Source organism: Rhinichthys klamathensis, unplaced genomic scaffold (assembly GCF_029890125.1).
Source record: "Rhinichthys klamathensis goyatoka isolate OS25496 unplaced genomic scaffold, OSU_Roscu_1.1 h1tg000111l_1, whole genome shotgun sequence".
In the NCBI taxonomy this organism is placed as follows: Eukaryota; Metazoa; Chordata; class Actinopteri; order Cypriniformes; family Leuciscidae; genus Rhinichthys; species Rhinichthys klamathensis.
The window spans coordinates 12,334,004-12,361,814 of NW_026606649.1; the positions used below are offsets into that span (position 1 = coordinate 12,334,004).

The following is a 27,811-nucleotide window of genomic DNA, read 5'->3' on the forward strand; positions in this document are numbered from 1 at the left end:
AATGTAGACTGGCCCCTTAAAGTTTTCACTTTCTCTCATTATATTGTTAACATTAAGCGCATCAAAAAGTAAACACACTTGACCGCTGATAGATTTACTGCAGCCTTTAGCTGTCACGTATAAGAGCCAAAGTTGGCTCAGGAGACAACTTAATCTGTCATCTCTCTTACTCAGTCTCTCACATATGAATACATACAAACATATGACAGCTTAAAGAACGCAGTTTAAATTGGCTTTGTCTGTATGTGTCATGCTTCACAGGCAGTATCCCTCATGTGAGCAAAGAAGGGAAAATAATCTGAACTCTTTGTTTTGTGTTTGGTTTGTCTTTTTTTGTGTGTAGGGGGATGGGGAATGGCTTTTTGGAAATCCTCCTTGAATCCTTTCATCTGTAGTGGTTGGACAGACCACATTCCTCATGCCTTTCCTGCCTCTTTCATTGCAGTCTATTGTTTAAGCCGTCGTACAATATTTAATTCTGAAATCATACTGGCCTATTAGTGGTTTGTAGTTGGATTTCTGTAAGCCAATTTGGCTTAAGCATGCTAAAAGAGGGGTGCGGGGGTGGACGCATTGTGGACGTTCATTTAAAAAAACAATTAGACTCTGTGAATGGTGGGGCACCAATGGAAGCCACATATATAGGTCAGAGACCTTTAAAACAATGAGCTCCCCCTCACTGTGAGGGCAGGGCACCTGACAAATAATGGCACTGGAGCAGAGGCGTTATTTCATTGGTTGCTGGGAGACTGGTGAGCTGTCATTTAGGTTGATCTGATTGGCGGGTCCCAGTTCCACTCCCAGCTGCTGACAACCAAATGTGACGAGGGAGGGAAATGTACCGGACTGCATCCCATTACATATACCTTGTATCAAAAGTTCAAAAAGTTTTGGGATTGGTAAGATGACCCCTCCCCCCGTGGGCAGTAGTAGACACAAACAGCATGCACTGATGTTTACACTGTAATTCCCCTAGAAACAGCACTGCATCAGGGCTCATACATCTTAATTTCAACATGCTCGGATTTGGTACATAATAATTACTACTACATAATGCAGTATGCACATTGGGACACTGCACTGGTTTCAGTACTTGTATAGAGTGGTGCTAGCCTGGCAAGCCAGACCTACATCAAGATGTTAGGTCTGGGAACTCACAATTGGCATACCTCAATCCGAGGGGCGGGATAAACGGTTGTCTTTCAATATCCCTCGGCACGCAATAGAATAGCGCTACGACCAACCAGAGCAACGAACGGCTGTGGCTGAGTGAGTCCCATGCGTTTTTCCACCAGTGAACCAGCTAGTTGGTATATTAAACTTTTGCCGTATCCGGTCGTCAAAACTCTGAACATATCTTCCTGTTTTAGGAATGACTTAAGTGACGTTATCTTAACTCCAAGTCATCCAGAGTCGCGGCCAAAGCCGATTCGAAAGACCGCTGTTCGCCAGCAGCATCTTGTTTGTTTTCAAGCAGAGGGAAATCACCTATGGAAATCACGCGGAACCGTCACAACTCTGTCGTCATTATGTTAAGCCCGCCCGCCGACTCTATACACGATGTGATTGGCCGGACCAGTTTTTGGTTTTTCTAGCTCAAAAGTCTATGGAGAGTTGCTAGACCAGACTTTGCTGCAAAATAATTTTTGCTGCCGCTAGGGTGCGTCTAGATTTCTAGGCTAGAGTGGTGGAGGTATGACGTCACTTTGTAAGCCAAAATGCAGAGGCGAGTTAGCATTTTAGCACATCCAGTTCAATCGTCCCGAAATCAATGGGTTTTTTGAATGGGGTTTTGGTTAAATGGCTGAAATAAGGAATGTGGTGAACACAAGCTCAAGACACTTTCACATATATGTGACATAAATTACATCAATATTACCACACTCGTGATTTTTTTGAAGATGTTACGTACTTTGAAAAAGGCGGTTGCTAACAAGTGGCTAAATGGGACTACAGAGGGTGTCAAGGAGATTAAACGTCATCACGCCAAAACTCCGTCCGCTTTTACAGCATTGTTATGCTTATAATTGTGCTCTTACAAACTATTCTAACGTTCTGGGAAAATATTTTTAGATAAAGACTGAAAGAGTTGTCGGAAGCTTAGTGATGGTGACGTTGAATTTGTGGCGCCGTGGTGTAGTTTGTTTATAGCCTACCTTTAGCTTTTTACTTCTGGCGACTGCATTTAGGCTTCAAGAGTTTGTTTTTAGCGATAATCCAAAAGCCTCTTGGAAAATCCTATTGGGTTTTTTTTGTCGAGGTAACCAGTGTGATGCTAACTGACGGTTGGCCTACAAAATGTCATACATGCACCACTCTATTATCTGCCTTAATGAGAAATCAGAGAAGAAGAAAGACTAAATTCCTGCTTGGATTTACAAATAGGATCCATGGATAGAGGTCTTTTCTGTTTGGCCACTGAGTCTGAAATACTTAGCCAAATCTGTTGGTTGTTGCTTGCCAATTAGTAGTGACTTTTATCTATAGTTACTACTTTACAGTCCACTGACTAGAGTGGCAGCGAAGTAACAAAGTAACCTTAGGTTAAGTGGTTTGTGTAAGGGCACACTAACAACTGAGCACTATTGTGATTCTAGTAATTCTTTCTTGTGATAGAACCTGCATCTTTAACCATTAGGATTCAGAAGTGTGTCATGGATCTGTCTTTCATCTAATGACTTTGATTCAGGGTGTAAATCCTTAGTAGATAAGATTCAGTTGCCCAGCTTTGAAAACAAAACAGATTAATATCTCTGTAGAAATCTGTGGGCCACCTGCAAATCTCTGCTGCCATGCAGTTCAGGAGTTCAGCTGTGAATGTGGGAGAAGCCAGTTAAACCAGATGCAGTTCAGGCTGAAAAATTGACAGCTTGAAGCGTTTGATAGGACCTTTGGCTGAACCTGCTGTAACAAAACTGTGGCCATGACGTGTCATTATATTTTTATTATAGAACATGAAATGCAATTTTACGCAAGTTTCTTAGTTCATATTTTGGTGCTCTTATTTCAAAATATTTGATAATAAGACCACTTTCTGATAGTATCTTGCTTTTAATACATTTGGACCTTATCTGTGTGAGCTATTGAGTGTGTGTTTCGTGTTATATGTGTCTACACGTGAGGGTCATCACGGCAAACAGAGGCAGTGGAGTGAGGTGGAATCTGAGATCTTGGCACACGATTTTAGCAGGTCTGATTCAGGAAGTGGGTTGTGAAAGGGAGTGTGTTGAGTACAGGTGTGGAAGACCAGCCTGAACCTGCCCAGACCTTGAGATGACTCTCAATAACAGCAGGGAGAAAGAGGCTCGTCCTGACAAGAGACGATGCATGACTGCCTCATGTGGCCAAGACTCCTGGCATCAGCCATAAATCTATTTTATGTAGTTGTACTTTTAAAAACTCTTGTTGTTAAATCTTTTACTTAGACTGCTGATAATTTACCTGCAAGTCTGTTTTTGTGTGGGAATGTGACTCAGGACCCTCACCAAAAGTAAACATGATTCTTCCCAGAGTTTGAACTTGCGCTGAGTGCAGTATGTTTTAATTATTTATGTGAAGAATGCAGCATCATTTTCACTCATAAACCGCAGTATAATTCAAGGCTTAGACTCTGCAGAAGAGCAAATCGCAGTGAAAGCATTTTTTTGCTGTGGTTTGGAATCATTTTCATTGTTGGTTTCGCAACATTGTTTTTTGCCTTGCATTTCGAATAGTTAATCTTTAATGGAAGATAATACAGTATAGCTATGTAGTTACTGTTTCCAAACCAACATATCCCTTTTCTTCTGCAATTTTCCATTGTTTCAGCTGTTTTTTAATGTTTCAAATTTGGTTGTTATTACTTGCTTAAGTACTTGCTTGATATAACATCTAATCATAGTATTTTTAATATTGTAGCAACACTTTGTGGATTGCCTGCACCAGCAGAATGTACAAAATCTTTAAAAAAAGTTATAAAATAATTACAGTGTACGTGATATTTGAATGATTGAAAAGGCTACTATACACTTATGGGGAATTGTTCTGCAATATGACGTATTTCAGAGTGAAACGGTCTTCAATGAAAATTCAGGATGCACTTGGCTGAAAACTGAAGCGTGACACTGTGAAAGTGACACTGTTGCTTATTAAAAGTAGCAAAGCACAAAGCTCATTGCATTTATTGGATGTCTTGTACGCTACAACAGAAAACCGCATAGACTAAAAGATCGATCTTGAGATTTAAGAATACCTATTAGTATCGATTAAAACTGAGAAATCCATATTGTCAACCCAGCCAACACGTTTAACTGCTGTAGTTTATCCACATTGTGTGCACAAAATGGATGCTGAACAGTAAAAAAAGCGCTAATTAAACAAACTATTTCAGTCAAAGATTTAGGCCCTTCAAAACACTTCTGGCCCTAAACCAAAAGATTGCTGTTACTGCCAAAGATTTCCTAGTAGTTTAGCTTGTTTTGGGTGCTATGAAACTTTTCACCCCATTTATCTGATTAGCCTAGTTTTTCTTTCCTCCACAAACAGCTTTAAAGGGACAGATTGCGAGTGCCATTAACACCTTAATCCTCTCTAAATCCTGCACCCCCTCTAAACTCGTTGCTGTTTGGTGTCACCCGTGACAGTGAGAGATTAGAGAGCAGATCTGGAACGTCTCACTTAGCAGCTTGTTTGGGGGTTGGGGATCATCTCAAAAGCAGGATGATGTCAGAGCCAGATGAGGACTCACCCCCTCATCACTGATGTCTCAAACTCACCGCTTGACTTCTGTGAGCACCGCAGGAGTACTGTACAGCAGATAGCAAATCAGTGGGTTAAAGGGAGTAAAAGGACTAAAGGAGGATATCATTGCGCTGTCCACTTGCACTGTATCTGCATATGTTTTTTGTTTTTTTTGCATGATTTGTGAAATTAATTTATTTAAAGTGTCGCCTTACCACAGTTAAGTGATATGAAATAATATAAGACTTAGATTTTATTTTTAAAAAAAAAGTGGTGAAAAGATGCTAGGGTGTTGTGGGGCATTGCCAGGGTGTTGCCATGCAGTTTCTTTGGTGTTCTGACTCTGAGTGGATGCTTAGTTACAAAAGCATCACCACCCCCTCGCAAAAGTATATTTTTATGCAAATGGATTCCTCTTTTAATCTTTTTTTTTTTTTTTGCCTGTTTTAGTTTAATAATTGCTATGTAATAGTGAATTTTTTTTTACAAATATTTTGAAATTGCATATCAGTAATTATATTGACTTATCAATGTTATATCACAATGGAGGGCACATCTTTCAGGCAATTTTTATTATAAATCTTGCTGGATGATTTCCAAATGCAGTTTTATTTCTTATATTACCTGTTTTCTTCTTGATTTGATTATTTCAGCTAATCGTAACTATTAATAATAATATAGTAATAATAATAATTCATTACATTTATATAGCGCTTTTCTTGGCACTCAAAGCGCTTTACATAGAAGGGGGGATCTCCTCAACCACCACCAATGTGCAGCATCCACCTGGATGATGCGACGGCAGCCATATTGCGCCAGAACGCCCACCACACACCAGCTAACTGGTGGAGAAGAGACATAGTGATGAAGCCAATTGGTATATATATATATGGGGATGATTAGGAGGCCATGATGGACAGAGGCCACTGGGCAAATTTGGCCAGGATGCCAGGGTTACACCCCTACTCTTTCGAAAGACATCCTGGGATTTTTTGTGACCACAGAGAGTCAGGGCCTCGGTTTAACGTCTCATCCGAAGGACGGTGCTCTTTGACAGTATAGTGTCCCCATTACTATACTGGGGCGTTAGGACCCACACAGACCACAGGGTGAGCACCCCCTGCTGGCCTCACTAACACCTCTTCCAGCAGCAACCTGGTTTTCTCAGAAGGTCTCCCATCCAGGTACTAACCAGGCTCAGCCCTGCTTAGCTTCAGTGGGAACCAGTCTTGGGTTACAGGGTGATATGGCTGCTGGCTGCAATTTGCTATTCCCTTGCTTGTCTTGGCAACAGATGAATACGAACACAAGGATTACACTGCCAAGCATAGTAGTAATCTATTTCTCTTTTATTATTGCCTTTAGGGTCACACCAGCATCAGGCTGCACAAGCTTTGATGAGCCTGGTATCAGGTCCAGAGACCCCAGCAAAAGTTATAGTATGGTTTGCACACAGTCTTAATAGTTTCTACTTTTTTCTTTGTTCATCAGGGCTGAAACTGGTCAGTTTCGTCTTGCTCATGTGAATGAGGTCATAAAAGCACCATAGCGTGAAGAGGGCAGCCAGTGCATCCTGAACCATGTTCTGCTTCCTGACAGTCATCCTCAGTTCCCTATCCTCAGTCTCTTGTCAGCTCCACACACACACTTCATAACCAAACATTTACTTTAAGCCTCAGAGCTTTGTGTGATTTCTTTTAATAATCTTTATTTACATTTCTGTGGACTTTATGTACTGGCAGCTGCAGTGATTATGTAATGTAATGATAGGACATGCTTAGTTATGTGTTGGGCCTAAAGGACTCTTGGCATTCATGTCCCAAACTTGGCCACACTTGCAGAACGTATGGGGAGTGGAGAACAAGGTTAAACACTAAGCATATGTTTCCATGTAGAGATGGCTTATGTGTAAAGCTACATTGAGAAGCATGTGAATGGCACAGTAGACGTACTACCTGTACATTTGAGCTGAAATCCTCTCCAGACCAGAGTAGAGTTGGTGGAATGTCTAAAATAACTTTCGTAGTTTGTCTACCTGTTAAAAGCAGTCCTTATGCAACATTGCAAAAAGATGGCAAGGGAGTTTAATCTCCCGACACAGTCTCCACCCCTCACCGCTGCTGCTAACTTCTCCCAGATGTGTTCGCCAGTGCACCGTTGGTAACACGAGTTAAAACCCATAGGGGTGTGTAGGAGCCTGCATAGAGAGCTCTGCTGAGTATGCACTAGTAAAGGAGGGGCTTCCTCCTTTAATCTCTCTCAGGGCTACAGAGAGAAGCCAAAAAAGCCATCGCTCCATTCAGCCAGGGAAATTTGAGTGCGACGGTTTAAAGTAAACACAGACGGACTCTCCCAGGGGGCTCTGTCTGAGAGGACATTACCCTGATCCTGCACTGCGGTGAACCCTCGGGTACCTGTGTCTGCTATATATGTATATGATCAGATAATGCAATTCACACTAGAGTTCCCGAATTCACCAGGCATGTAGTTTGGTGATGTTATGGAAATCGACATTCTGTTTGTCTGGGTGCTATATAGCCTCTCAAGCAGGGTATTGTTATGCACAATTGCTTTAGCACTATCTGCCACTCCATGCTAATGCACATCATTTTATTCACTCATGTCATCGGCAGATGACTCCTACCAAGAGCATTATTCAGCAGCAATGCAAATAATAGACCCCAGACAGGAATTTGTGCAGGGTGTCATGGAAATAGGAATGAAATTTGAATTGGCAGTTTCTCCAGAACACACAGTAGGAAATGCAGGAGAAAATGGGAAAATAAACCCTGTTGGGTGGCATAATGATTGGCCATAAAACTCTTTTGAGGCCTGCTTTTATGAGCGTTAGTAAAAATCCAAAAGAACTTGAAAAAGACCCTTTCAGTGTGGAAGTTAACGAGAGGTGGGACAACATAACAAAGGCCTGAGACCTCGCCCACTCCTCTTTCCCACACCCACCCATGGGTGACTGATGGGGACCATACCGCTTTACCGTCAACTGATGAATTATGCTTCAAATATGTTGTAGGTCATCTCGGTTAAGTTGTGAAACAACTTCTGCATTCCTAGTTGAGGCACTGTGTGGTGGAATGTAGGGTCTATTCCTTTCTGACCAGGCTCACCCACCACATCTCCAGTGACCTCTGCCCTGACACTGGGGCCGGACCCCTCCCCATGGAGTCCAGTCAGGTGACTGCAGTGCCAGGGACAGCACTTAAGCGTTACTTCATTCACTTGAGCTGTCTATTTCTGATTGACAGCATATGATAATTTTTTTACTGGTTTCTTTGTGCTGAGTTAACTGTTTGCAGCCTTTGTTTACTTTATTTCTGCCTTCATCTCAACAATTCTGTTATTTTAATGCATGTTTTATGTTGTTTTCTGGTTGTGATTCCGTGAGGCTGAATATCCCAAATATTCTGTTGTATTAACTAGGGATGGGCATTATTAATCGACGATCGATAATTGATCATTAAGAATTTCGTCGATCATGTTAATTTGTTATCGATAAAAAAAAAAAAAAAAAAAAAAAAAAAAAAAAAAAAAATCCTTTCCTCTAAATCCTCACTTGCCTGGCTTATGCTACTCCGAGCTATGTCTGAACTTTGTATTTTGAGCACTTCTTGCGTTGCTTTTGCCTCTTCACGATGACTCGCTTGGTTTAGTCCTCAGTTGTAAGTCGCTTTGGATAAAAGCGTCTGCTAAATGACTAAATGTAAATGTAATATGGTTGCGTTGCGTAATGTGAGCCTTGAAGCAATGAACCGCTGGATTGCACCACTGCAGACGGGTGGAAAGTGAACGGAATAAGTTGTTTCCCGGGCTGGTCAAGTTAGCGCAGAGGTACCTGTGCATCCCGGCAACGTCAGTCCCCTCAGAGCGGGTGTTTTCGGCGGCTGGACTGAAGAGTTTGTTTACACTCGACCTCGACGCGTCCGCACAAGCACGAGCAAAGGTGCGCGAGGCAAAAATGACGTCATTGCGGTATTCGGCGTTTTACAGGTGAGCGCGTGGAGTATAAACGCCTCGTCCGTTTGCGGAGACTCACGCTGCAGAGCCAGGCAAAAGTATAAACGAGGCTTGACGGTCACCATGTTGCGGTCGCGTCTGACCCCAGGCCCAGTCCATGTCATCAACATGCTTATCTTTCTCAACAAAAATCAGTAGACTGGTGCAGAAGTTTTATGTGAGTTAATAGATATTTTTTTTGAGGCTTTGTTAAGTAGCCTAATTTGTTGCTAGGTAGGCTAATCTCTCACACTCTTTCTCGACTTCGTACCTTGGATAGTTTTGAGTTACATTGAGTATTATTATGTTTTTGGTTAAGTTATTGTTTAACATGATTTTTTTTATTATTATTTTGGAACAAACGATCGGGTCTCTGTTTGAGGACGCCAACTCGCAGCTGCAGGTTTTGTTGCTTTTTAGAGCACCGCAGCGCATATTTCAAGTTTAGCCGAATGTCCAGTTTAACTGCCGCAAGTTGATTATCTTGTAATAAAGATCTCATCGAGGAAAAACACGCTGTATTTTTGTATTTTCATTGCATTTTTAATTTATAAAAAGTTAAATAAATAATAAATTTTAATATATAAAAAATATTAATGATTAATCGATAGTCGATCGTTAATTCTCCCGACGATCGACTAAGAAAATTTAATCGAATGCCCATCCCTAGTATTAACATTGGAATAGAATTTTAGAATTGGATTATACACACATTTATATAATTATATAATGCCTGCAATAATAAAATGATAAAACAAGGGAGGACTGTCTCTCTCGCTGTGTGTGTCCGTGCGCCATTCACAGATGGTTTCGTTCTTAATTTAAAGGTCAAAATAGCTGTTGATTAATGTGTAGACCTATTATAAAAAATAAACTATAAATTGAGTGTTTAAGTTATTGTGCCTTCAAGCAGTCAGGACATTTCCATCAAAATTGGGAGTTTTGTAGGCAAGGCTGCTTTAATCTAAATACTTTTTTTCTTGGACTTTGCAACCTCAAGACAAATTAGGGTTTGGAAATCAATGTTTTCCAAAAAAGAAAAGAAAAATAGTTTGCCCTTGAGTTGGTATTGTGGATGTCCATAACCTCAAATATCAAAGAATCCGCCATTTAGTGCCTAAACCTTTAAATAAATAAAATATTAATGTGGCTTGCTGTTGTTTGTACAAAAGAATGTATGGAATGATTTAGGCACATTGTTAATCACCATTGAATCACCATCCCTCTCTTTTATGAAAACTTCCATTTAATGAAACTTTCTTGGGCAACATCGTTGGCTTCCTTGAATCTGTAGTCTTTGTTTTCTGTCTGGTAGGCACTGTGCCATTCACTTTCCCCTGGAAATGTCTGGAAACTGTCCTTTGATCACTGAGCTGAATTTATTTTCCCATCATCCCATCATGTAGTTTAGGCTTGGTGACTTAGTGGCTTGCCCTCACTCTCAGTCCCTTTGGAGGTTAAAGAATCCACACTGGGTCAATGCCGATACCAGTCTGGACTGGACACCAGGAGTCATAATGAAAAATCCAGTGGATATTTATTTTTTTACTAGTAGAAACTAGTAAATCTAGTGCTCTAGCTCTCAACTCCCAGGCTCCAGACTTTAGGATTAACTTATGCGCTTTGTCTTTGCTTACTCACAAAGTAAGTCCTCCATTAGTCCTTAAGTTCCTACATGTTCTGCTAGGTGTTCACAGTTTTTCTCAGAAGAAGACAGTTGAGGGTGTACATTTGGAGAGAACAGTACCCTTCTTAATGAAGGCCAGAAGCAGAAACACTTCAATGTGTTTCCTATCAAGAGATTTGCAGTTGTGGCTAAAATTCCAGGACATAATAAAAGTCTGTCTGGACTCAATCAAAATAATCAAAGAGCCAAACTAAGAACAACTGCATCTGGATGCTTTGATGAACATTCGGAAGCTTTGTATAAGCATTTTAAAAAAATTATTTTAGAGTAATTGAACAGAAGGTGGGTGTTTTCTTTTCTGTCTTTCTTGAGAACTCATGCTGGGAAGTCAGATAAACTTGCACTGGAAACTATGCCTTATATCCAAAGCGAACAGTCCAGGTGTGGTTGATGGCTGTCTGATGTAGCACAGAGAGGGTATTGTTGGACTAAGTTATGTTACGGTTTAAAGAGAAGCCTTATTAAAACACTGTAACTTGGTAAGCATGTCCTTGGTCTTATGGGGCATTTCAATATTGCACTTCTGTTTTAAGATGTGTTGTCTTTCAGTAGGACTTTGAGAAGACCTTGTGATCACACTTGATCTCTTAATCTAGGTGTTTAAGTATTATTACTGTTCTTACCGCACTTTTCGGCATATATCAGATAATGCAGATAACTTAATCTCTGCTAAATACTTTCAACAGAGATCTTTGTGTTCTGTCAGTAGTTAAGGTTACATTTTTGTAATGATGCGATAAGGTAGCCTCATGTTTTGGTTTAGCATGCCAGAAAAATCCTGTTACATCATAATACATGTAGTATCTGAGAGGTATAAACCGTCCAGCAGGTCTGATTAGATTTGCATGCTTGTCCTCATCCACAACTTCATATGAAGCTTTACCTTTTAAGTTTTAACAGTACTAAGGCTGAAGTTTATCAAACTAATCCGAGCTACCTTTACCACAGGGGGTGTCCAATCCTGCTCCTGGAGAGCCATTGTCCTGCAAAGTTTAGCTCCAACCCCAATTAAACGCACCTGAACCAGCTAATCAGTGTCTAACTAGGCATACTAGAAACTTCCAGGCAAGTGTGTTTTAGGAAAGTTGGAGCTAAACTTTGCAGGACCGTGGCCCTCCAGGACTGACTTTGATGTTGATGTACATTTCCATATTTGTGGCTTAAAGGGATAGTTCACCCCAAAATTATGTCATCAGTTACTCACCCTCATGTTGTTCCAAACCTGTAAGACTTTCATCTTCGGAACACAAATTAAGATATTTTTGATGAAATCTGTGAGATTTCTGTTCCTCCATTGACAGCTATGCAACTACTACCTTGATGCTTCAAAAAGTTAATAACGATATTGTAAAACTAATCCATATGGATTGAGTGGTTTAGTCCAAATTTTCTGTAAAGACATTTAGGCTTTTTATTCACATATAAACATTGATCAGCAAACATAAACAGAAGCTCAGATTTCATTAAAAATATCTTCATTTGTGTTCCGAAGATGAACGAAAGTCTTGCGGGCTTGTAACGACATGAGGGTGAGTAAACGATGACAAAATTTTCATTTTTGGGTGAACTATGCCTTTATGGAAATCGTCCTTCTTTGTACTTATGAGACATGTTATGTCACTAGATTCAGTTGTAATGAATCATAATTTGCATCTTTAATCCACTTAAGCATTAACAGTCATCATTTTCGTTTACTCTTGCAGAAGAGGTTGACTACAGCAACTTCGGCACCAGCACTCTGACTCGGAAAAAGAAGGCAGTGGTCACTCTTCGAAATGACCTGAACCGCAAACGGCCCCACATCCGCATTGGCATGCCTCAAGACTTCCGTCCTGTATCGTCCATTATTGATGTGGACATCCTTCCTGAATCTCACCGAAGAGTGCGACTCTACCGGCATGGCTCGGACAAGCCCCTTGGATTCTACATCCGTGATGGCACCAGTGTTCGTGTTACACCCCACGGTTTAGAAAAAGTCCCGGGTATCTTCATTTCCCGCCTGGTACCTGGAGGCCTGGCCGAGAGCACAGGCCTGCTGGCCGTCAATGATGAGGTCCTGGAAGTCAATGGTATTGAGGTGACAGGAAAGACATTGGACCAGGTGACTGACATGATGATCGCAAACAGCCACAACCTTATTGTGACCGTGAAGCCGGTGAACCAACGCAACAATGTGGTACGCAGCAGTCGTATCTCGGGCAGCTCGGGTCAGTCATCCGACAGCAGCGGTTCGGTGGGATATCCCGCCATCACCGCTCCCACTGGTGCCACCGCCATCTCTCATGGCTACAGCCCAGAAGATCTGGAGAGTGATGAGGAGTCGGACATCGTAATTGAAAGCAACATCAAGCGGCCATCACGACGCTCCAATGCCTCAGTGGCTTCAACTGCGTCCCGGTCCCAGACGCAAACAACCACCGTAACCCCACCCAGCCCCCCTACGCGACCCCAAACGAGACCTCCATCCACTGTGTCCACGGCCTCTTTCCACTCTCAACCGAGCTTTAATGGCACAGTGCACAATAGTTTGAGTTACAAGTTGCACAAGGACCTTACCCTACAAAACAACCCCTACCACAGCAGCAACCCCGTTATGCGGGAAAGCAATGGCAGCCTACACAAAATCCTCAGTAGCCTGAGGACAGACCCCCGTCACAGCCTGGCTTTACCCAGAGGAGGGGTTGAGGAGGATGGCACAGTCATCACTTTATAATACAGTCACATATAAAATCCAGCCCACCCAGAGACATCGGCTTTTCAGCCTGGGACATCAGACTCAACTTTGAACCTCACCCAACTTTAAGGGTTTTGTAAAATGAATAATTTAACAGAAACAATATCTGGAATTTTACTCTTTTAAATGTTTTTTTTTTTTTTTTTTTTATGTGTTCTAATGTCTTTTGTAAAAAAAATTGTGTCCAATTTAGTGGTATGTCTCTTTTTCCAAGCAGAGACACTTTTTTTATCTTGTCTATCAGTGTTTCTCAGTTCTTGTTTAGAGGTTAATTTTAATCATGTTATCTAAATGTGTCTTGGGACCAGAAATTGGGTTTAGACCTGTGTGTGCGTACTGTTGTCTTCTGTTTACGGTTTGTACCTGAAAACAAACATTTGTTCCTGGTATAATGAAAAAGCTGAGTATATTATGCAAATGCAAAAATGAATTTACTCTTAATCAACAACCCTACCCTTTTTTTTTTTTGCCCTGTCTAATTAAGTTAATAACTGAATAGAATTAATAATCATTATTATTAACTTTCAGTAATGAATGTCTGCTGTATGCGTTTAATGCCTTTATTTGCAGTAATTCACAATTTGGCGGATTCCCTCAGAATGTTTGTTTCCGAATATTTAAATATCACTTGTTTCAGCGTTACAAAATTACCTTTTTGGAAATTGTGGATGTTTTTATTTAGACAAGAATAACATCTTAAAACATCATTTTTTATGAGACATTTACTACTACAGTATGTTGATTTTGGCCTTGTGGGATTTAATTTGACTTTGTTTCTGGTCTATTTGACTGCAGTGGAGTGTAATTGGTCATCACATATAGGTATTTCACACTTGTATGTCCTCTTGAAGCCCTCTTGACTTCAGGAGTCCAGTGGAATGTAAGTTGGTTCCTTCTGTTTTATTCTGTACACATATTTGCTGTCACCTCACTGTTAATGAATCCTCACCTCTGACCTCCACTCAAATCGCCACAGCTGAACAGACTGCTGTCTCATACTAGTCAAATGGCTTTAATGTTAATGCTGCCACTGAGCATACGGTCCAATCAAACTTCAGGTATAAAATTAAGTCTTATATCATTCTTTTTTATATTGGGAACACACCAGTTCATTCTTAATGTTGTTTTATAGAGAGAGAGTCTGTGGATTACATTTGTATATAATTTAAAACCACTGTGGTGTGGATGTACCTTCCTTTTGCTTTTAGGTTGACTGCATTGTATTTGTCTTCTTGAACAAAGACTTACCTTCATATCCACCATTTCTGTGCCTTACTGCCCCTCCTACAGACATAGTTCACTCAAACAGACTTAAGTATTTGGATCTGACCACTGGAAATATTTTCATTTTGGTAAAAGCAAGGGCATGGTATAAAATGTGGGAGTCAAAAAAACATTTGTTCTGTGTCGCCATCCGTTGGTCACTGCCTGAACTGCGTCTCTTGCTAAGAATCACTTTCTTTATATTTTGCATTAATTATTTGCCATTCTTATCATTGTTCTTGTCTTGGATCATCTGTATGTCTGTGTATCATCAACACTGAATAAATTGAACAGAAATTCAAAACAGGACGAGCTAAAAAGGAGATTACTTTAAAAACAAAACGTACGACAGATTGTGTCTTCGGCCAGTCGTGTTAGGACCGTTTCAGTGTGCCGGACTGCAGGTTAGCTTAATTTACCTACAGTAAAGTTCAGTGTCTAAATATATTAGTCAGGCAGTCAAACCACACTTAAAATGGTAGTTACAATACAAAATACATGTAAATAATGAGATGGTTTTTACAGATGTCAGTTTTTTTCTTTTCTTTTCTTTTTTAAACAAAATAAAATTATGAGATGGACAAAACACATTCTGTAGTGTTCTTTACATTCATAGTTTTTGTTAAGATCAACGACCAGGCTTAAGATTGAATTGCACAGCAATTTCCTGTATCCTTCATGAACCATTTTTTATCTGATCTATCTATCTATCTATCTATCTATCTATCTATCTGTCTATCTGTCTATCTGTCTATCTGTCTGTCTGTCTGTCTGTCTGTCTTATTGTCGTGTCAAATATTCACCATTTTTAAAATCAAATCTATCCGTTTCTTTGACCCTTATTATCACATGACCAACATGCGGCCAACCCGTTCTTTGATTGGCTATTAAACTAACGCATGCGCACACGCTGCTCTGCGTTCACTTCCACATAAACAAGAGCAGTGTAGTGGATAGCGAAACATGGAGCATCGCTTTGACAGGGCAGCAGCGGTGCTGTCACCCCTGGAGGAGTCCAGCGCAGAGGTGAGCAGAGACAGCGGTATTGTGTCGCAAAGCGCCAGCAGTTTGTCTATGGTGAGTGAGGCCCTCAGCAGCGGTACCGTGTCTCAGAGCCCGAGCTTCGGCGCTGCAGTGGCCCAGAGCCCGATCTCAGCAGCCGGAGAAACCCAGGACCAGAGCGAGCCGGAGCAGACACAAGACGACGAGCTACTGAGACACACGGCCATCACATACTCCTCTTATATCAGAGCCAACGCTGAAGAAGAGGTAAGGACACATAGATGCAAAGTCGTTCTTTGGCACGCCTGTTTAACATGATAATGCTTAAACTTCCCATACACACAATAAAAGCAAGATAGAAAAAAATTTCTTGTCAGTATATCATCATCATCATCCTCTTTATTATTATTAGCCTATATCACATATAAGCAAGCATGTTGTTCTTCTGAATATTTGTACTGCTCTGATTCTGCCATACTGCCGTGTGAATATGATCTTGATACAACAGTTATTTAAACAAGAAATAGTTATTGATATTAACTTGTATTTTCAAAACAGTATTGCCAGTTCCCTATCTATATTTTGTCTCCACCAAGGAAAATAAAAGAAGTTCTAAAAGAAACCACAGCATAATCAACTTCTGAGTAACACCCAGTAGTGATGTTTCATTCCTGCATGAATCGGAATGAAGGATTCAATTACTCACTCATAAACACACTAGGCCTAGTCCTGCGTCCGATTATGCCTACTTCTATACTAGTAGGTGAAAACCCGTATGTTAGCTGAGTAGCATGTCCGAATTCATAATATTCATAAAACAGTTGGTGAAAAATACCTGGATGACCTACTAGGCTACTTTTTGAGATTCTGAAGTTCGCATCCATTGGACAGTGGACACTTTACTATCCCATCAGGCCACGGAGAAGTGAAGTTTTTTTTTTTTTTTTTTTTTTTTTTATAGAAGTGAAGTAATGCAACTGACACAGTAGGTCAGATGACAGTGACAACATGGATGTTGTTGCATGTATAGCAGTTGTGCCCTTTCAGTCGGATTGCGGTGCCCCCGGAAGCAATTTCAACATGCATACTATATTGAAGAAACATGTTTCAAAAGTAGTACCTACTATATGGTTTCTGGAAGCAGCACGGGTCTTAAAGGTGCTCTAAGCGATGTCACGCGTTTTTTAGGCCAAAACATTTTTTGTCACATACAGCAAACATCTCCTCACTATCCGCTGGCTGCCTGTCCCCTGAACACACTGTAAAGAAACGCGATCTCTGACAGCCAGGCTCCACAAACAGCAACAAAAACAAACTGCAGCGACCCGCTCCCCTAAACATAACAAACTGTTCCAGCCAATGACTGACAAGAAGGGTTTGGGGGTGTGGTTTGGGGGGTTAGTGTGCGGATGAGGAGGGAGTGTCTAGCTAGCCTCCGTTTTGTTCGAACGTCAACAAGAATTGACGTCACCCAGGATCGCTTAAGCCTGGCTCACACTACAGGAGTTTTAGGCCGATTTATGCCCGATTTTCCCCTCCCGAGAATCGGAGAAAAAATCTTGTCGAGGACCTCGATCGGTTCCGATGTTCGGCACAGATTATCTGGTAATGTGAGGCATTCACAGATCGAATCTTGCACCTCCCGATCTGCTCTTACACAAATCGGGCTCGCCCCGATCATATCAAACATGTTTGATATTTATCGGGATGAGCAAGATTGTGATTACGTCAGTACTGTCACAATAGCCAATAAGTAGGGCTGTCATGGTGAAGGAATTTCCATTGAGGTAATTTTGAGTGACTCATCAGCGCGATGCGCGCATTATCTCCATTTATCCAGTTATTGCTAAATAAATAAGCATAATACAGTATAATAAATAATAATAAAATACTAAATGCATAATAAAGGCATCTGAAATAATAAACTAAGTAGCCTACAATCTAGTGTTGTCAAAAATATAGATTTTTCGATATCGATCCTGAACCATCTGCAACTCTTCCGTCTTCCGCAGGATGCACGCGAGAAATGCACATTTCATACGGATTACATAAGCAGAGAGCAGTCTGTAGTCTGTTTTCTTTCGTTTTGAATTGTTCTGTTTAAAAGTAGACATGTATGTGAGGCAAGTAGGCTATCTTATACGCTGAGTTTCGGTTCATTTATGAAGTATCGCCGACGCCTCCGTTTCGTGATTATCTATCGTCTGCTATATTTACTTCTTATTTATAAAAATCCAGGCAATTGGTTGATGAAACATTGTTTAAAATTAAGATACAATTAATACAAAACGAAATTCGATTTAAAGAAAGGTTTTGTGCTTTCTGTTTGATGTCTTTGTGAAAGTTTTAAAGCATATTTTAAAGTCGCTTAGAGCGGTCATGTCCGTAACATTGTTTTTTCCTCAAATGCCAACACGAAAAATAAAATAATATGAATATTTTATGTTCTGTGGAGACTGAGAGCCCTTTCTTCATCCGGTGGGTAGTAGCTACTGTAGGCTATTACTTTGGTTTGCACAGTGTAATTCACAGAACTAGGCCTAGGCCTACACAAAAATATTTTCATTATAAAATATTTATATTCATTATAAAGTTATATTCATTCAAAGATAGGTTAAATGAAACAAGCTGTTAATTATTTTAATTTTAACTTTGAGCTCCACTTTACAATGCTCAGCTGAGCAGCAATGGGCATTGAGCAACGCTGCTGATCATTGTATTGAACAGAGCTGACGCCATTCATTAGAAATATCCTTATTAAAAGGATGATTTTTTTTAAAGATTTCGCTTTCCTTGGTCACACGGCAACCTTTTCACGAATATGACTTGATATGAAGGACAGATATTTTGTTTACATCCACCTTTCCGCTTCCGATCTGTTGCGTGAGATCACGTGAGGCGCTTTCTCTGGCACGAATCTTAATAACATTGTGTAGTGTGTGATGCGCCACGATTTTCAAATCTTGTAGTGTGAGCATGTTTAAGATTTGAGGTAAGAAAATCTGCAAAGATTCTCCTTAAGTGTGAGCTGCAACCAGATTTCAAAATCGGTTAGGATTTTAAAACTCCTGTAGTGTGAGCGAGGCTTTAGAGAACCTTTAATACTCGTACGTAAACAATAGTTTGTGCATGATGTGTGTAAGCATGTGTGAATTAGGATGATTTGGTGATTTTATTTATTTTTTCATGAGAAGTTTTGTGTACAAAAAAAAATCTACGTGATTATTAGCGAGTCAAGCAGATTCGGTTGACCTTTAGTTTATGTTTGCTGATGAATGTTTATGTGAATAAAATCCAAAATTCAATCGGTTTATCATATAAAGCAATTGTCTCTTCAGAAAATGTGGACTAAACTGTTATGGATTAGTTTATGATCTCTGAACTTTTTGAAGCATCAAAGTGATAGTTGTGGATTAGTACGTAGTAGCTGTCAATGGAGGAAAAGAAAGCTCTCTGATTTCAGCAAAAAGATTTTCATTAGTGTTCTGAAGATGAACGAAAGTCTGACGCGTTTGGAACGACATAAGGGGGTGACAAATTAATGACAGAAAACGTACATTTTTGGGTGAACTTTCCCTTAATGTTTGCCTTGTGGATATGCAGAAGACTGTTGAAAATGTTTGGTGGGTGGAAGTGTACAAAATACAACTTTTTGTTTGTTTTAGTGTGAGAAGCATTTATTTGGTTAAAAACCAAACAATGCCTTCCATAATAGGAGCCCTCATGACGACTATAAAAGATACAATGGGATAATTGTTTGTGGCTGATTCATCATTGATGAAACTATGAATTCTATTACAATAGTGACCAGAAAATTTTAGTGGAGAAGGGCCCAAGTCCTGAATGTATAATAAGCTGAACAAATTCAGGGTTAGTTTTAGTTTGACCGAACCCAACAAATTAATTAAGTCTCAATCAGTAGAATATAGATTATAAACTTTCTCTGTCAACTCAGGATTTAATTAAATGTGTGTGTGTGCACATGAAAATGTCACAATAGCTGTGAACAGCCAATCACATGGCTGTGTGAATCCACAGCAGCTCAACCATGTAAACTTTAAGCAATGTGTATATACTTATTCTGAAACGTATTTATAATACACATTATTTCTATATATTTATATTCATTTTAACTAAAAGCTTAATATTACTTGTCAAACTTTAATTGTTCCCATACAATGGATTAAAGGGATAGTTCACATTAGTCATTTACTCACTTTTGTCATTCCAAACTTCTATGACTTTCTTAACACAAAAGACATTTTGAAGAATGTTTCATTGAATGAACAAAAAAACGCTTTTCTAAAAATATCTTCCCCCTCGGAGTCTCTTCAATGCATCTGTATACTCGTCCTTTTGAAACACAGTGTAGTTATCAAGCCTAATTTGCAGTGGCGTAGGTTTGATTTTGAAATTGGTGGGGACGGGGACATCAATATATAACTAAATTTTAAGTTTTGATCGAAATTATTGCTAGGGATATATCAGTGTCACTGGATATTGGTAGGGACACGTCCCTAGCGTCCCTACTAAATTCTACGCCCCTGCTAATTTGTCAAGCATGATATGGGTTAAATAAAGACTGACTTGTTCTCTGTGCTACTGACTGAATTATGTTCCTAACACCAGACTGCTTTTTAAATTCTTAATGGTCCTCTGTTATTTATTTACAAGGCAGTGAAGCGAGCGACTGTTTATCCCTGTAGCATTTCTATCACATGCACACTGAGTATGTACAGTCTATCATGTGTTTTGTTTTCTTACCGTTTATCACATATTTGCTGTGCAGGTCCTGTGCTTGGAGAAAAGCCTGGAAGAAATGCTTACAAGAGTTGACGAGTTTGTTGGTATGCTTGATATGGTAAGATCAATGTCTTTTTCCCCCATTTGTGAAGTTGCTATTAAAATAATTAAAACTAAACTGAAATATAAAAAATAAATTAAAGCTTACTAGAACAATAGAAAACTAATAAAAATGAAAAAACTCTTAGCTAAATTAACTAAATATAAAAGCTAATTCAAATGATAAATAAATTATTTAATAATCAAGACGACCTCCCTAAAATACTGTATAGGCTTCTATATTTTGTATGTATAAAGACCCATTAATTGCGTGGGGGTCAAAAAAACATATTTTATTAAATTGTAATAAATGTGCTTGTATATTGTTACTGTACTAAACCTAAAGCAAATTATTAAAATGTTATCTATAAAATACTGAGCTTTGTGTGAAGTATCCACTGTCCACTAGTAAAATATCAATAGATAAATAAACCTAAAGAAAAAAAAATACATAATTTGTATGATGCATTGACGTAATATCCACTGAAACAGGAAGCTAAGGCGGGGCATATTAAATGGCTCCTACCCCTTTTCAAATAGCCAATTAGGTTACCTCACAGACTGCAAGTCGTACTTGACAGCACCATGAAAGCCGAAATCCGAGTGCTGATTATACGTTGGATTCAATAGTAGAGGTGTGAATAAATTCTAGCCATTTCATTCTTAACCAATGTACAGTTGGAAAACGGAATAAAACTTGAGAGTTTGAGCAACCGAACACGCATCTCCAACCCATATTGCTCTGTGATGTGTCAACAGTCTCTTTGACCAGGTGGTATTTATAGCATAGGGGACGGGACACTTTAGATAAATTCATAAAAATCCGTGATCCATTTTAGCGGAAGTGAGAGACTCAGTTTTGAATGCTTATATCTCCTAAATGCGAATTTTGTCATTGTTCTGGAACACACCAGCTTATTCATAACCTTAAGGCTAACATATTCATACTAAAAGCTAAAAAAAAAAACCTGTTTACACCTGGTATTAATGCATTTTAATCGATCTGATCTCAAGTAAATGAGGGAGACACATACCCGTTTACACCTGGTATTTTAATCCGTCTCTTTTGTCTAATTTCAACCACTTCTGTCCTGATTTCTTCGAGGGGCGGGTAAATGTATGTATGTATGTATGTATCTTCCCTCAAATTTTCCACAGACTCTGTTGTGTTTAACTGACCAATCTGCAAATACTTTAACTGAAAAAGCATGCTAGACTTTGATAATGTTTTTTTTGTTTTTTGTTTTTTTTTATAGATTCGAAATGACACCTCACAGGTGGTCAATGAGAACCTACCACAGATACAAAGAAAATCGGAAGAGATGAGAGAGATTTACCGAAAAATTGACAAATTGGAGGTACTAACTTTAAACAATGCCTGAACCATGGTGATGGATTGACACTTTTGTTGTTGTTGTTGCTTCAAGTGTAGCTTCTAATTCTCAGGGCTTTGTCAAAATGGTTGGAGCCAATGTCAATGCAATGGAAGAACAAGTAACTCAAGTTGAAGGTGAAGTTGGAACCCTACCAGGCGCCTTCAAAAAGATCTTTCGCACAATGGCCGTGCCAGGTTTTTTAAACGTGAGCTCTTTACATGTATATATGCATGCTTGCCATAGTATTTGGCATAGAACTGTCACCAATTGTTTACTGCCTCCTCTTTTTTTTTTCTTCTTCAGAAACCTGCAAGCCCAAGAAGGCAATCACAAAGACATCAAGAGCTTCCCAGTGTATTTAAAACAGAAGATTACTTTAAACCTCAGTCTGAGCAGTAACGGAGAGATTATCGTATTGACTTTAGAAAGTACCGACCTAGACCAGGGTTCTCCAACATCAGCAGTGCTGCCTGCTTTCAGGTGCAAACACCTGCTGGGATTGCTAACACAAACATTTCACAGTCACTCTATCTGCAATTTAGAATCCTGATCAAAGCCAAGTGTTATTTTAGTAGGCAGTCTAATGGCAGCTAGTTTTATAACCAACAGAAGCTTTGGTTTTAAATAACTTATTTTTTCTGAAGTGCCTCTCCAGGAAGTCTGACACTGTTTCTTATAATTGGGAAAGCATGCTTGGAAAATGTCAGAACATTAGTTCAAACGTTTATATGATTTTTATTCGAACTTGTACATAGTTTTACAGCTTTATAATTGTTTTGCCCTTTGTCTTTTCTTCCAGTGCTTGAGATCTTTTTGCACTATTTTCACTATTGGTATTTATCACTGATATATCTTATTAAGGTCTAAAGTTCGATGTCTGGCACATGTTGACAATTAATATTTAATTAATTCATAAAACCAGTGTAATTGACTCTGGGTTATTATGTAGCATTGAGTGCCGCACTCAGCCAAACAATCGCCACAACAAATATTGTTTTTCATGGACCATTTACTTTTATACTAATATGTCCATGGACAGTTGTTATGTTAATTGTTACATGATGATAAATGTGACTAATGATTGTCTGTTTGTAATAAATTTCCAAATATAGCCTATAGCATAACGTGACTACATTTCATTACTGATCAATTGTTGTTTTTGGTCAGTTGAACAGCTTTGTATTCTGTATTCCACAGAAATTATGAGAGTTTGCTTTCATCTGTTAGTGTTGTGAAATTGAAGTGGGATTTACAAAAGTATTTGTTAGAAGGATATTGAACCAGTGTTGAGCCAAACCTACAACCATAAAATTGGATGACAAAGTTGTATTTTATAGGAAAAGAATACAAGGCTGATGAAGAATGCACTCATTTTTAATACAATGGGGAAAAGGTCTATTTCTTTCTGTGATTTACATTATATTACATGTAGATCTGAACCAAGACACAAGAAATCACTTAAAGAATAGTTCAGAATTTGGTCATATTATATCTGTTAAAATAAATTGTTTTTCTAAACTCCACGTGATTACTCCAAACTAACACCGATTACATTTCTCGTGTGAGTAAATAAATAGTCCGTTTCACCAACAACGAATCGTTCTTTTGAACAGATTAATGTAATTCAGTCAAAACCTGCTGTTCACAAAGCGTTAGTCAATTACTAGACTAAAAGCCTTGTCATTACTTTTTCAAGAGTACAGCGGGGATAAGAACAGTTAACAATTCGCCATACAAATAAAATGCCTTTAAAAAAGCAATAACCCAAAATAATCAGTGGGTCGAATCTTTAAACCGGTTCATTTAAATAAATCGATATGATCAAATCTCAAATGCTACCAGGAGGTGTGTTCGTGTGATCGGCTGCGGCTGGATGTAACCGATCGGTGAGAGTTGCCCCTTGCCTTTGGAGAGGAGCTGAAAACGGAGACGTGAAGTCGGACACTTTCTGCTTCCCGTAGTGACCGCTCACGTGGTGTTTTCATACTTTTATTTTATTTTTTTATTCAACAATTGCACAGTTTACATGAACGTTCATCTCCATTGTAAAAGTAAAACATTGTGCAGTTTCCAACATTGCGGGTGTTTTAACATAAACAAAACATAAAAGACTCATATCTAGGGCCGGGACTCGATTAAAAAAATTCATCTAATTAATTAATCGAAATTAATCGCATTTTAATTGCATAAATATTTGACCTGAGAACAGGGAGAAGTAATTATTTTCACATGGATTTTTAGCATACCATTGAATAATGACTGAATACATAAGCTTAAGCAACAAAATATTGTTTATTTTTGTTCAACCAAGTCCAGCAGACCAGTGCAATTTTTACCATTAAGTGTAGCAATAGCATATTGCTACACCAAGTTACACTAATAGCAATAGCGAATTATTCTTTGTTGCATAGCTTGCACACAGCATGCTCTTATCAGACTGATCTCATGAAATGGCGTATGTATTTCCATTTTTGGCGTGCTATCAACACGCATAATCGCTTTTCAGCGTGTTTATCAACGCCGTTGACTTAACGTACATTACTATATAAAAAATATATGACCTACCCCAAACCCGTCCCTAAACCTACCCGTCACTGGGGTTAATACCATTTATGAATCTTCCCCTACCATCCTAGGGAAAAAATATCGCTCCCCAGATGTAGATCTACATTTTGCTTCGTTTCGCTCGGACATTTAACGGCGTACACATACACGCAAAAGATGACGGTTCGTTTCGGCGTGGACATACACGCGGATAGCTCAAAATGCGTATAGATAACCCGCCACTTGACTTGAAAGTGTCAAGTGGCGGTTTTGTTATAAATGAAGTCTGCTTCATTTATAACAAAATGTCCCATCCACGGGGCCAACCAAAGCGGTTTCGTCAGCTTCTTCGTTCATGTTCACTGTGGTTTGTTGGATAGACTGTAAAAGGTTTGTTGTTGTCTGAAGTCATCATGAACGCTAGTTGGTGCTCCAGTATAATCGGTCCGCCGAAACTCATCCAGTGAGAAACGTTCCGCGGTGCAAAAATAAGTGTTTAACGTGTTATTTTTTGTGTAATTAATTAACGCGTTAAAGTCTGTAATTAATTAATCTTAATTAACGCGTTAAAGTCCCGGCCCTACTCATATCATCACATTTTGCCAGGGGAAGTACAGATTTACAAAAATATATCAAATTGTTCACACATTCACAGTTTTTGTTGCCTTGTAGAGGCAGATACAAGCTCACACATCATGGATCTGCTGACATAATTCACTCATCACCGACACACATGTATATTGGACATGTCCCCTTTAAGAAGACGTTCATGAGAGTTTGGGGGTGGTTTAATGCGCGTTTTTTCTGACGCATGAGTTCATTGAAAAACACAACTGTTGTTGTTCTGACACCGCAATCCTGTATTTTTGAATACAGGAATACAAAAATCCGTGTATTTTTGATAGCACAAAAGCTACATTGGTGACCCCGATACAGAACAATTAACGTACGATGTCGACGAATGCTGTATCTCTGAAGCTGCCGGAGTTTTGGGAGCAACAAGCGGTCGTGTGGTTCGCTCAAGCCGAAGCTCAGTTCGCATTGCGGGACATAACCGCGGACGTCACGAGATATTACTATGTTGTTGCAGCCCTCGACAACTCCACGGCCGCACGAGCGATCAGCATTCTGGAAAACCCCCCGGATCTGCATAAATATGATACTCTAAAGGCATATCTGTTAAAGACTTTCAGTTTATCAGAGACTGAAAGAGCACGTCGTTTGCTCTCACTGCCAGGCCTCGGAGATTCCCGGCCATCAGAGTTAATGGATCACATGCTAGCGCTGCTGGGTGAGCACAAACCATGTTTTCTGTTTAAAGAGTTGTTCTTACAACAGTTACCACAGAGCGTTCGTACCCCTTTGGCAAATAGTACAGTGACTGACTACAGAGAACTAGCACAACTGGCAGATGTTTATCAGGCAGCATCACACAAGTGTACAACTACTGAGTCAGTGGCTGCGTCTGTATACCCGGTTATGAGAGCTGCAGCACAACGGGCAGATGAACGACCAGCTTTTGCCGCGCGGCAATCACCGGACCAAGGACTATGTTATTTTCACGCCCGTTTTGGGGCGAAAGCCAAAAGGTGCCGTCCACCATGCACGTTCAAGGGGAGCCATAATACCACACCTACAGTCAGTAGCATAGTAGCTAACGACAACGCTTACCTACTGTTCGTCACTGACTCATTATCTGGCCGACATTTCCTGTGTGATACAGGGGCGCAGGTCAGTGTTCTCCCCGCATCCCCGGTGGACAGACGCTTGGGTGAAGCTGGCTCACCGCTCGAGGCGGCCAACCAAGGCAAGATACGCACCTATGGGAAACGGCTAATACCACTGTGCTTCAATGGACAACGCTTTACATGGGAGTTTGTCTTAGCGGATGTGAGTAGGCCTCTCCTGGGCGCAGACTTCCTGTGCACTAATGGACTGTTGGTTGATGTCAAAAATTGCTGTTTAGTCACGGCGGAAGGTTTTAATGTCTTACCCTGTTCGAGGAGCACTTTCCCCACAACCACCCTGTCTAGTGCATTGACAGGCGAGTGCGGGTTCGCCCAGCTGCTCAATGAATTTCCCAATCTCACCAAGCCCACTTTCTCCTCAGCACTGGCCAGTCATGGGGTCGTTCATCATATCTCTACATCCGGGCCGCCAGTTTATGCCCGGCCCCGTCGACTAGATCCAGTGAAGCTAGCAGTTGCCGAGGCGGAGTTCACAAACATGGAAAAACTGGGTATAGTACAGCGCTCCAACAGTCCTTGGGCCTCACCCCTTCACATGGTTCCCAAAGCAGACGGCGGTTGCCGCCCTTGTGGAGATTATCGTCGACTCAATGACATCACCACACCTGATCGATACCCGGTTCCACACATTCAGGATTTTTCAGCCCGCCTGGCTGGGAAAACTATTTTCTCAAAGGTAGACCTGGTTCGTGGATACCATCAAGTGCCAGTATTCCATGAAGACATCCCAAAAACAGCAGTGATAACACCATTTGGCCTTTTTGAATTTTTGCGGATGCCTTTTGGCCTCAAAAATGCGGCACAAACCTTTCAGCGCATGATGGACTCAATCCTACGAGATCTGGATTTTTTATTTGTATACTTGGATGACATTTTAGTCGCTAGTACCTCTAGAGCAGAGCACCTGGCGCATCTGCGATTGATGTTCGCTCGCCTCAGCCAGCATGGCTTGATAATTAACCCCACTAAGTGTCAGTTTGGCCTGACTGCCATCGACTTTCTTGGTCATCGAATCACCGGCGAAGGGGCAGTTCCCCTACCGGACAAAGTCGACATCATTACACAGTTCCCTGTTCCCCAGACAACCAAAGGACTACAGGAATTTGTGGGGATGGTGAATTTCTATCACCGTTTCATTCCTCGGGCAGCCGAGCTCATGCATCCTTTGTACAGAGCCCTCAAAGGACATGGCAAGAACAAAACGATTTCCTGGTCAGAGGAGATGTCTAAGTCATTCGAAGGCGCTAAACTCGCTTTGGCGCAAGCCACCTTGCTGTCCCATCCTGTTCCAGGTGCCCCCATTGCCCTCACTTCAGATGCTTCAGACCGCGCTGTCGGCGCAGTACATGAACAGCTGGTTGGCGGTGTTTGGCAACCCCTGGCATTTTTTAGTCGCCAGCTACGCCCAAATGAGCAGAGGTACAGCACATTTGACAGAGAGTTGCTTGCACTGTACCTTGCAGTAAGACACTTCCGTTTCTTTTTGGAGGGCCGTGTTTTCACAGCATTTGTAGATCACAAACCCTTGGTTCATGCCATGTCTAAAGTTTCAGAACCCTGGTCGACACGACAACAACGCCACCTGGCTTTCATATCTGAGTTCACGACAGATATTAAGCACATCGAAGGAAAAAGCAACGTTGTGGCAGATTGCCTTTCCAGGGCCACAGTGCAAGCAGTACACTTGGGCATGGACTTTGTTCGTTTAGCAGCTGACCAGCACTCTGATCCCGAGGTACAGGCGTACAGAACAGCTGTCTCAAGTTTGAAAATAGCAGATGTCCGCTTTACAGAGGCAGGAGTTACACTGATGTGTGATGTCTCCAGGGGCTACCCTCCCCCAGTGGTACCTGGACAGTGGAGGCGAGCTGTTTTTGACAGAGCC

At 40.4% G+C, this 27,811-nt stretch overlaps 2 protein-coding genes and 1 pseudogene across 3 annotated transcripts in view; 2 read left to right on the top strand and 1 right to left on the bottom strand.

The window, feature by feature from the left end:
• Nucleotides 1–13,813, top strand: part of pard6gb (par-6 family cell polarity regulator gamma b) — a 51,349-nt gene extending 37,536 nt beyond the window's left edge. The window contains exon 3 of the mRNA XM_056254515.1: nucleotides 12,121–13,813. Coding sequence (XP_056110490.1) covers nucleotides 12,121–13,130 — 1,010 coding nt within the window. The 3' untranslated portion in view covers nucleotides 13,131–13,813. The remainder of the gene's footprint in view (nucleotides 1–12,120) is intronic.
• LOC130088028 (5S ribosomal RNA) lies at nucleotides 5,862–5,977 on the bottom strand (annotated as a pseudogene).
• Nucleotides 13,814–15,328: 1,515 nt separating the features above from the next.
• On the top strand, nucleotides 15,329–22,752 carry bloc1s4 (biogenesis of lysosomal organelles complex-1, subunit 4, cappuccino). Of its 2 annotated transcripts, none has more exons than XM_056254517.1 (5): nucleotides 15,329–15,683; nucleotides 20,206–20,277; nucleotides 21,515–21,616; nucleotides 21,705–21,844; nucleotides 21,942–22,752. In XM_056254517.1, exons 1-5 carry the CDS (start codon nucleotides 15,378–15,380, stop codon nucleotides 21,994–21,996), a joined length of 675 nt encoding a protein of 224 aa, XP_056110492.1. In that variant the 5' UTR covers nucleotides 15,329–15,377; the 3' UTR covers nucleotides 21,997–22,752. The 2 variants fall into 2 exon arrangements, with proteins under 2 accessions (XP_056110492.1, XP_056110491.1); XM_056254516.1 differs by having other exon boundaries at nucleotides 21,705–21,839; nucleotides 21,938–22,752.
• The last annotated feature ends 5,059 nt before the right edge of the window (nucleotides 22,753–27,811 follow it).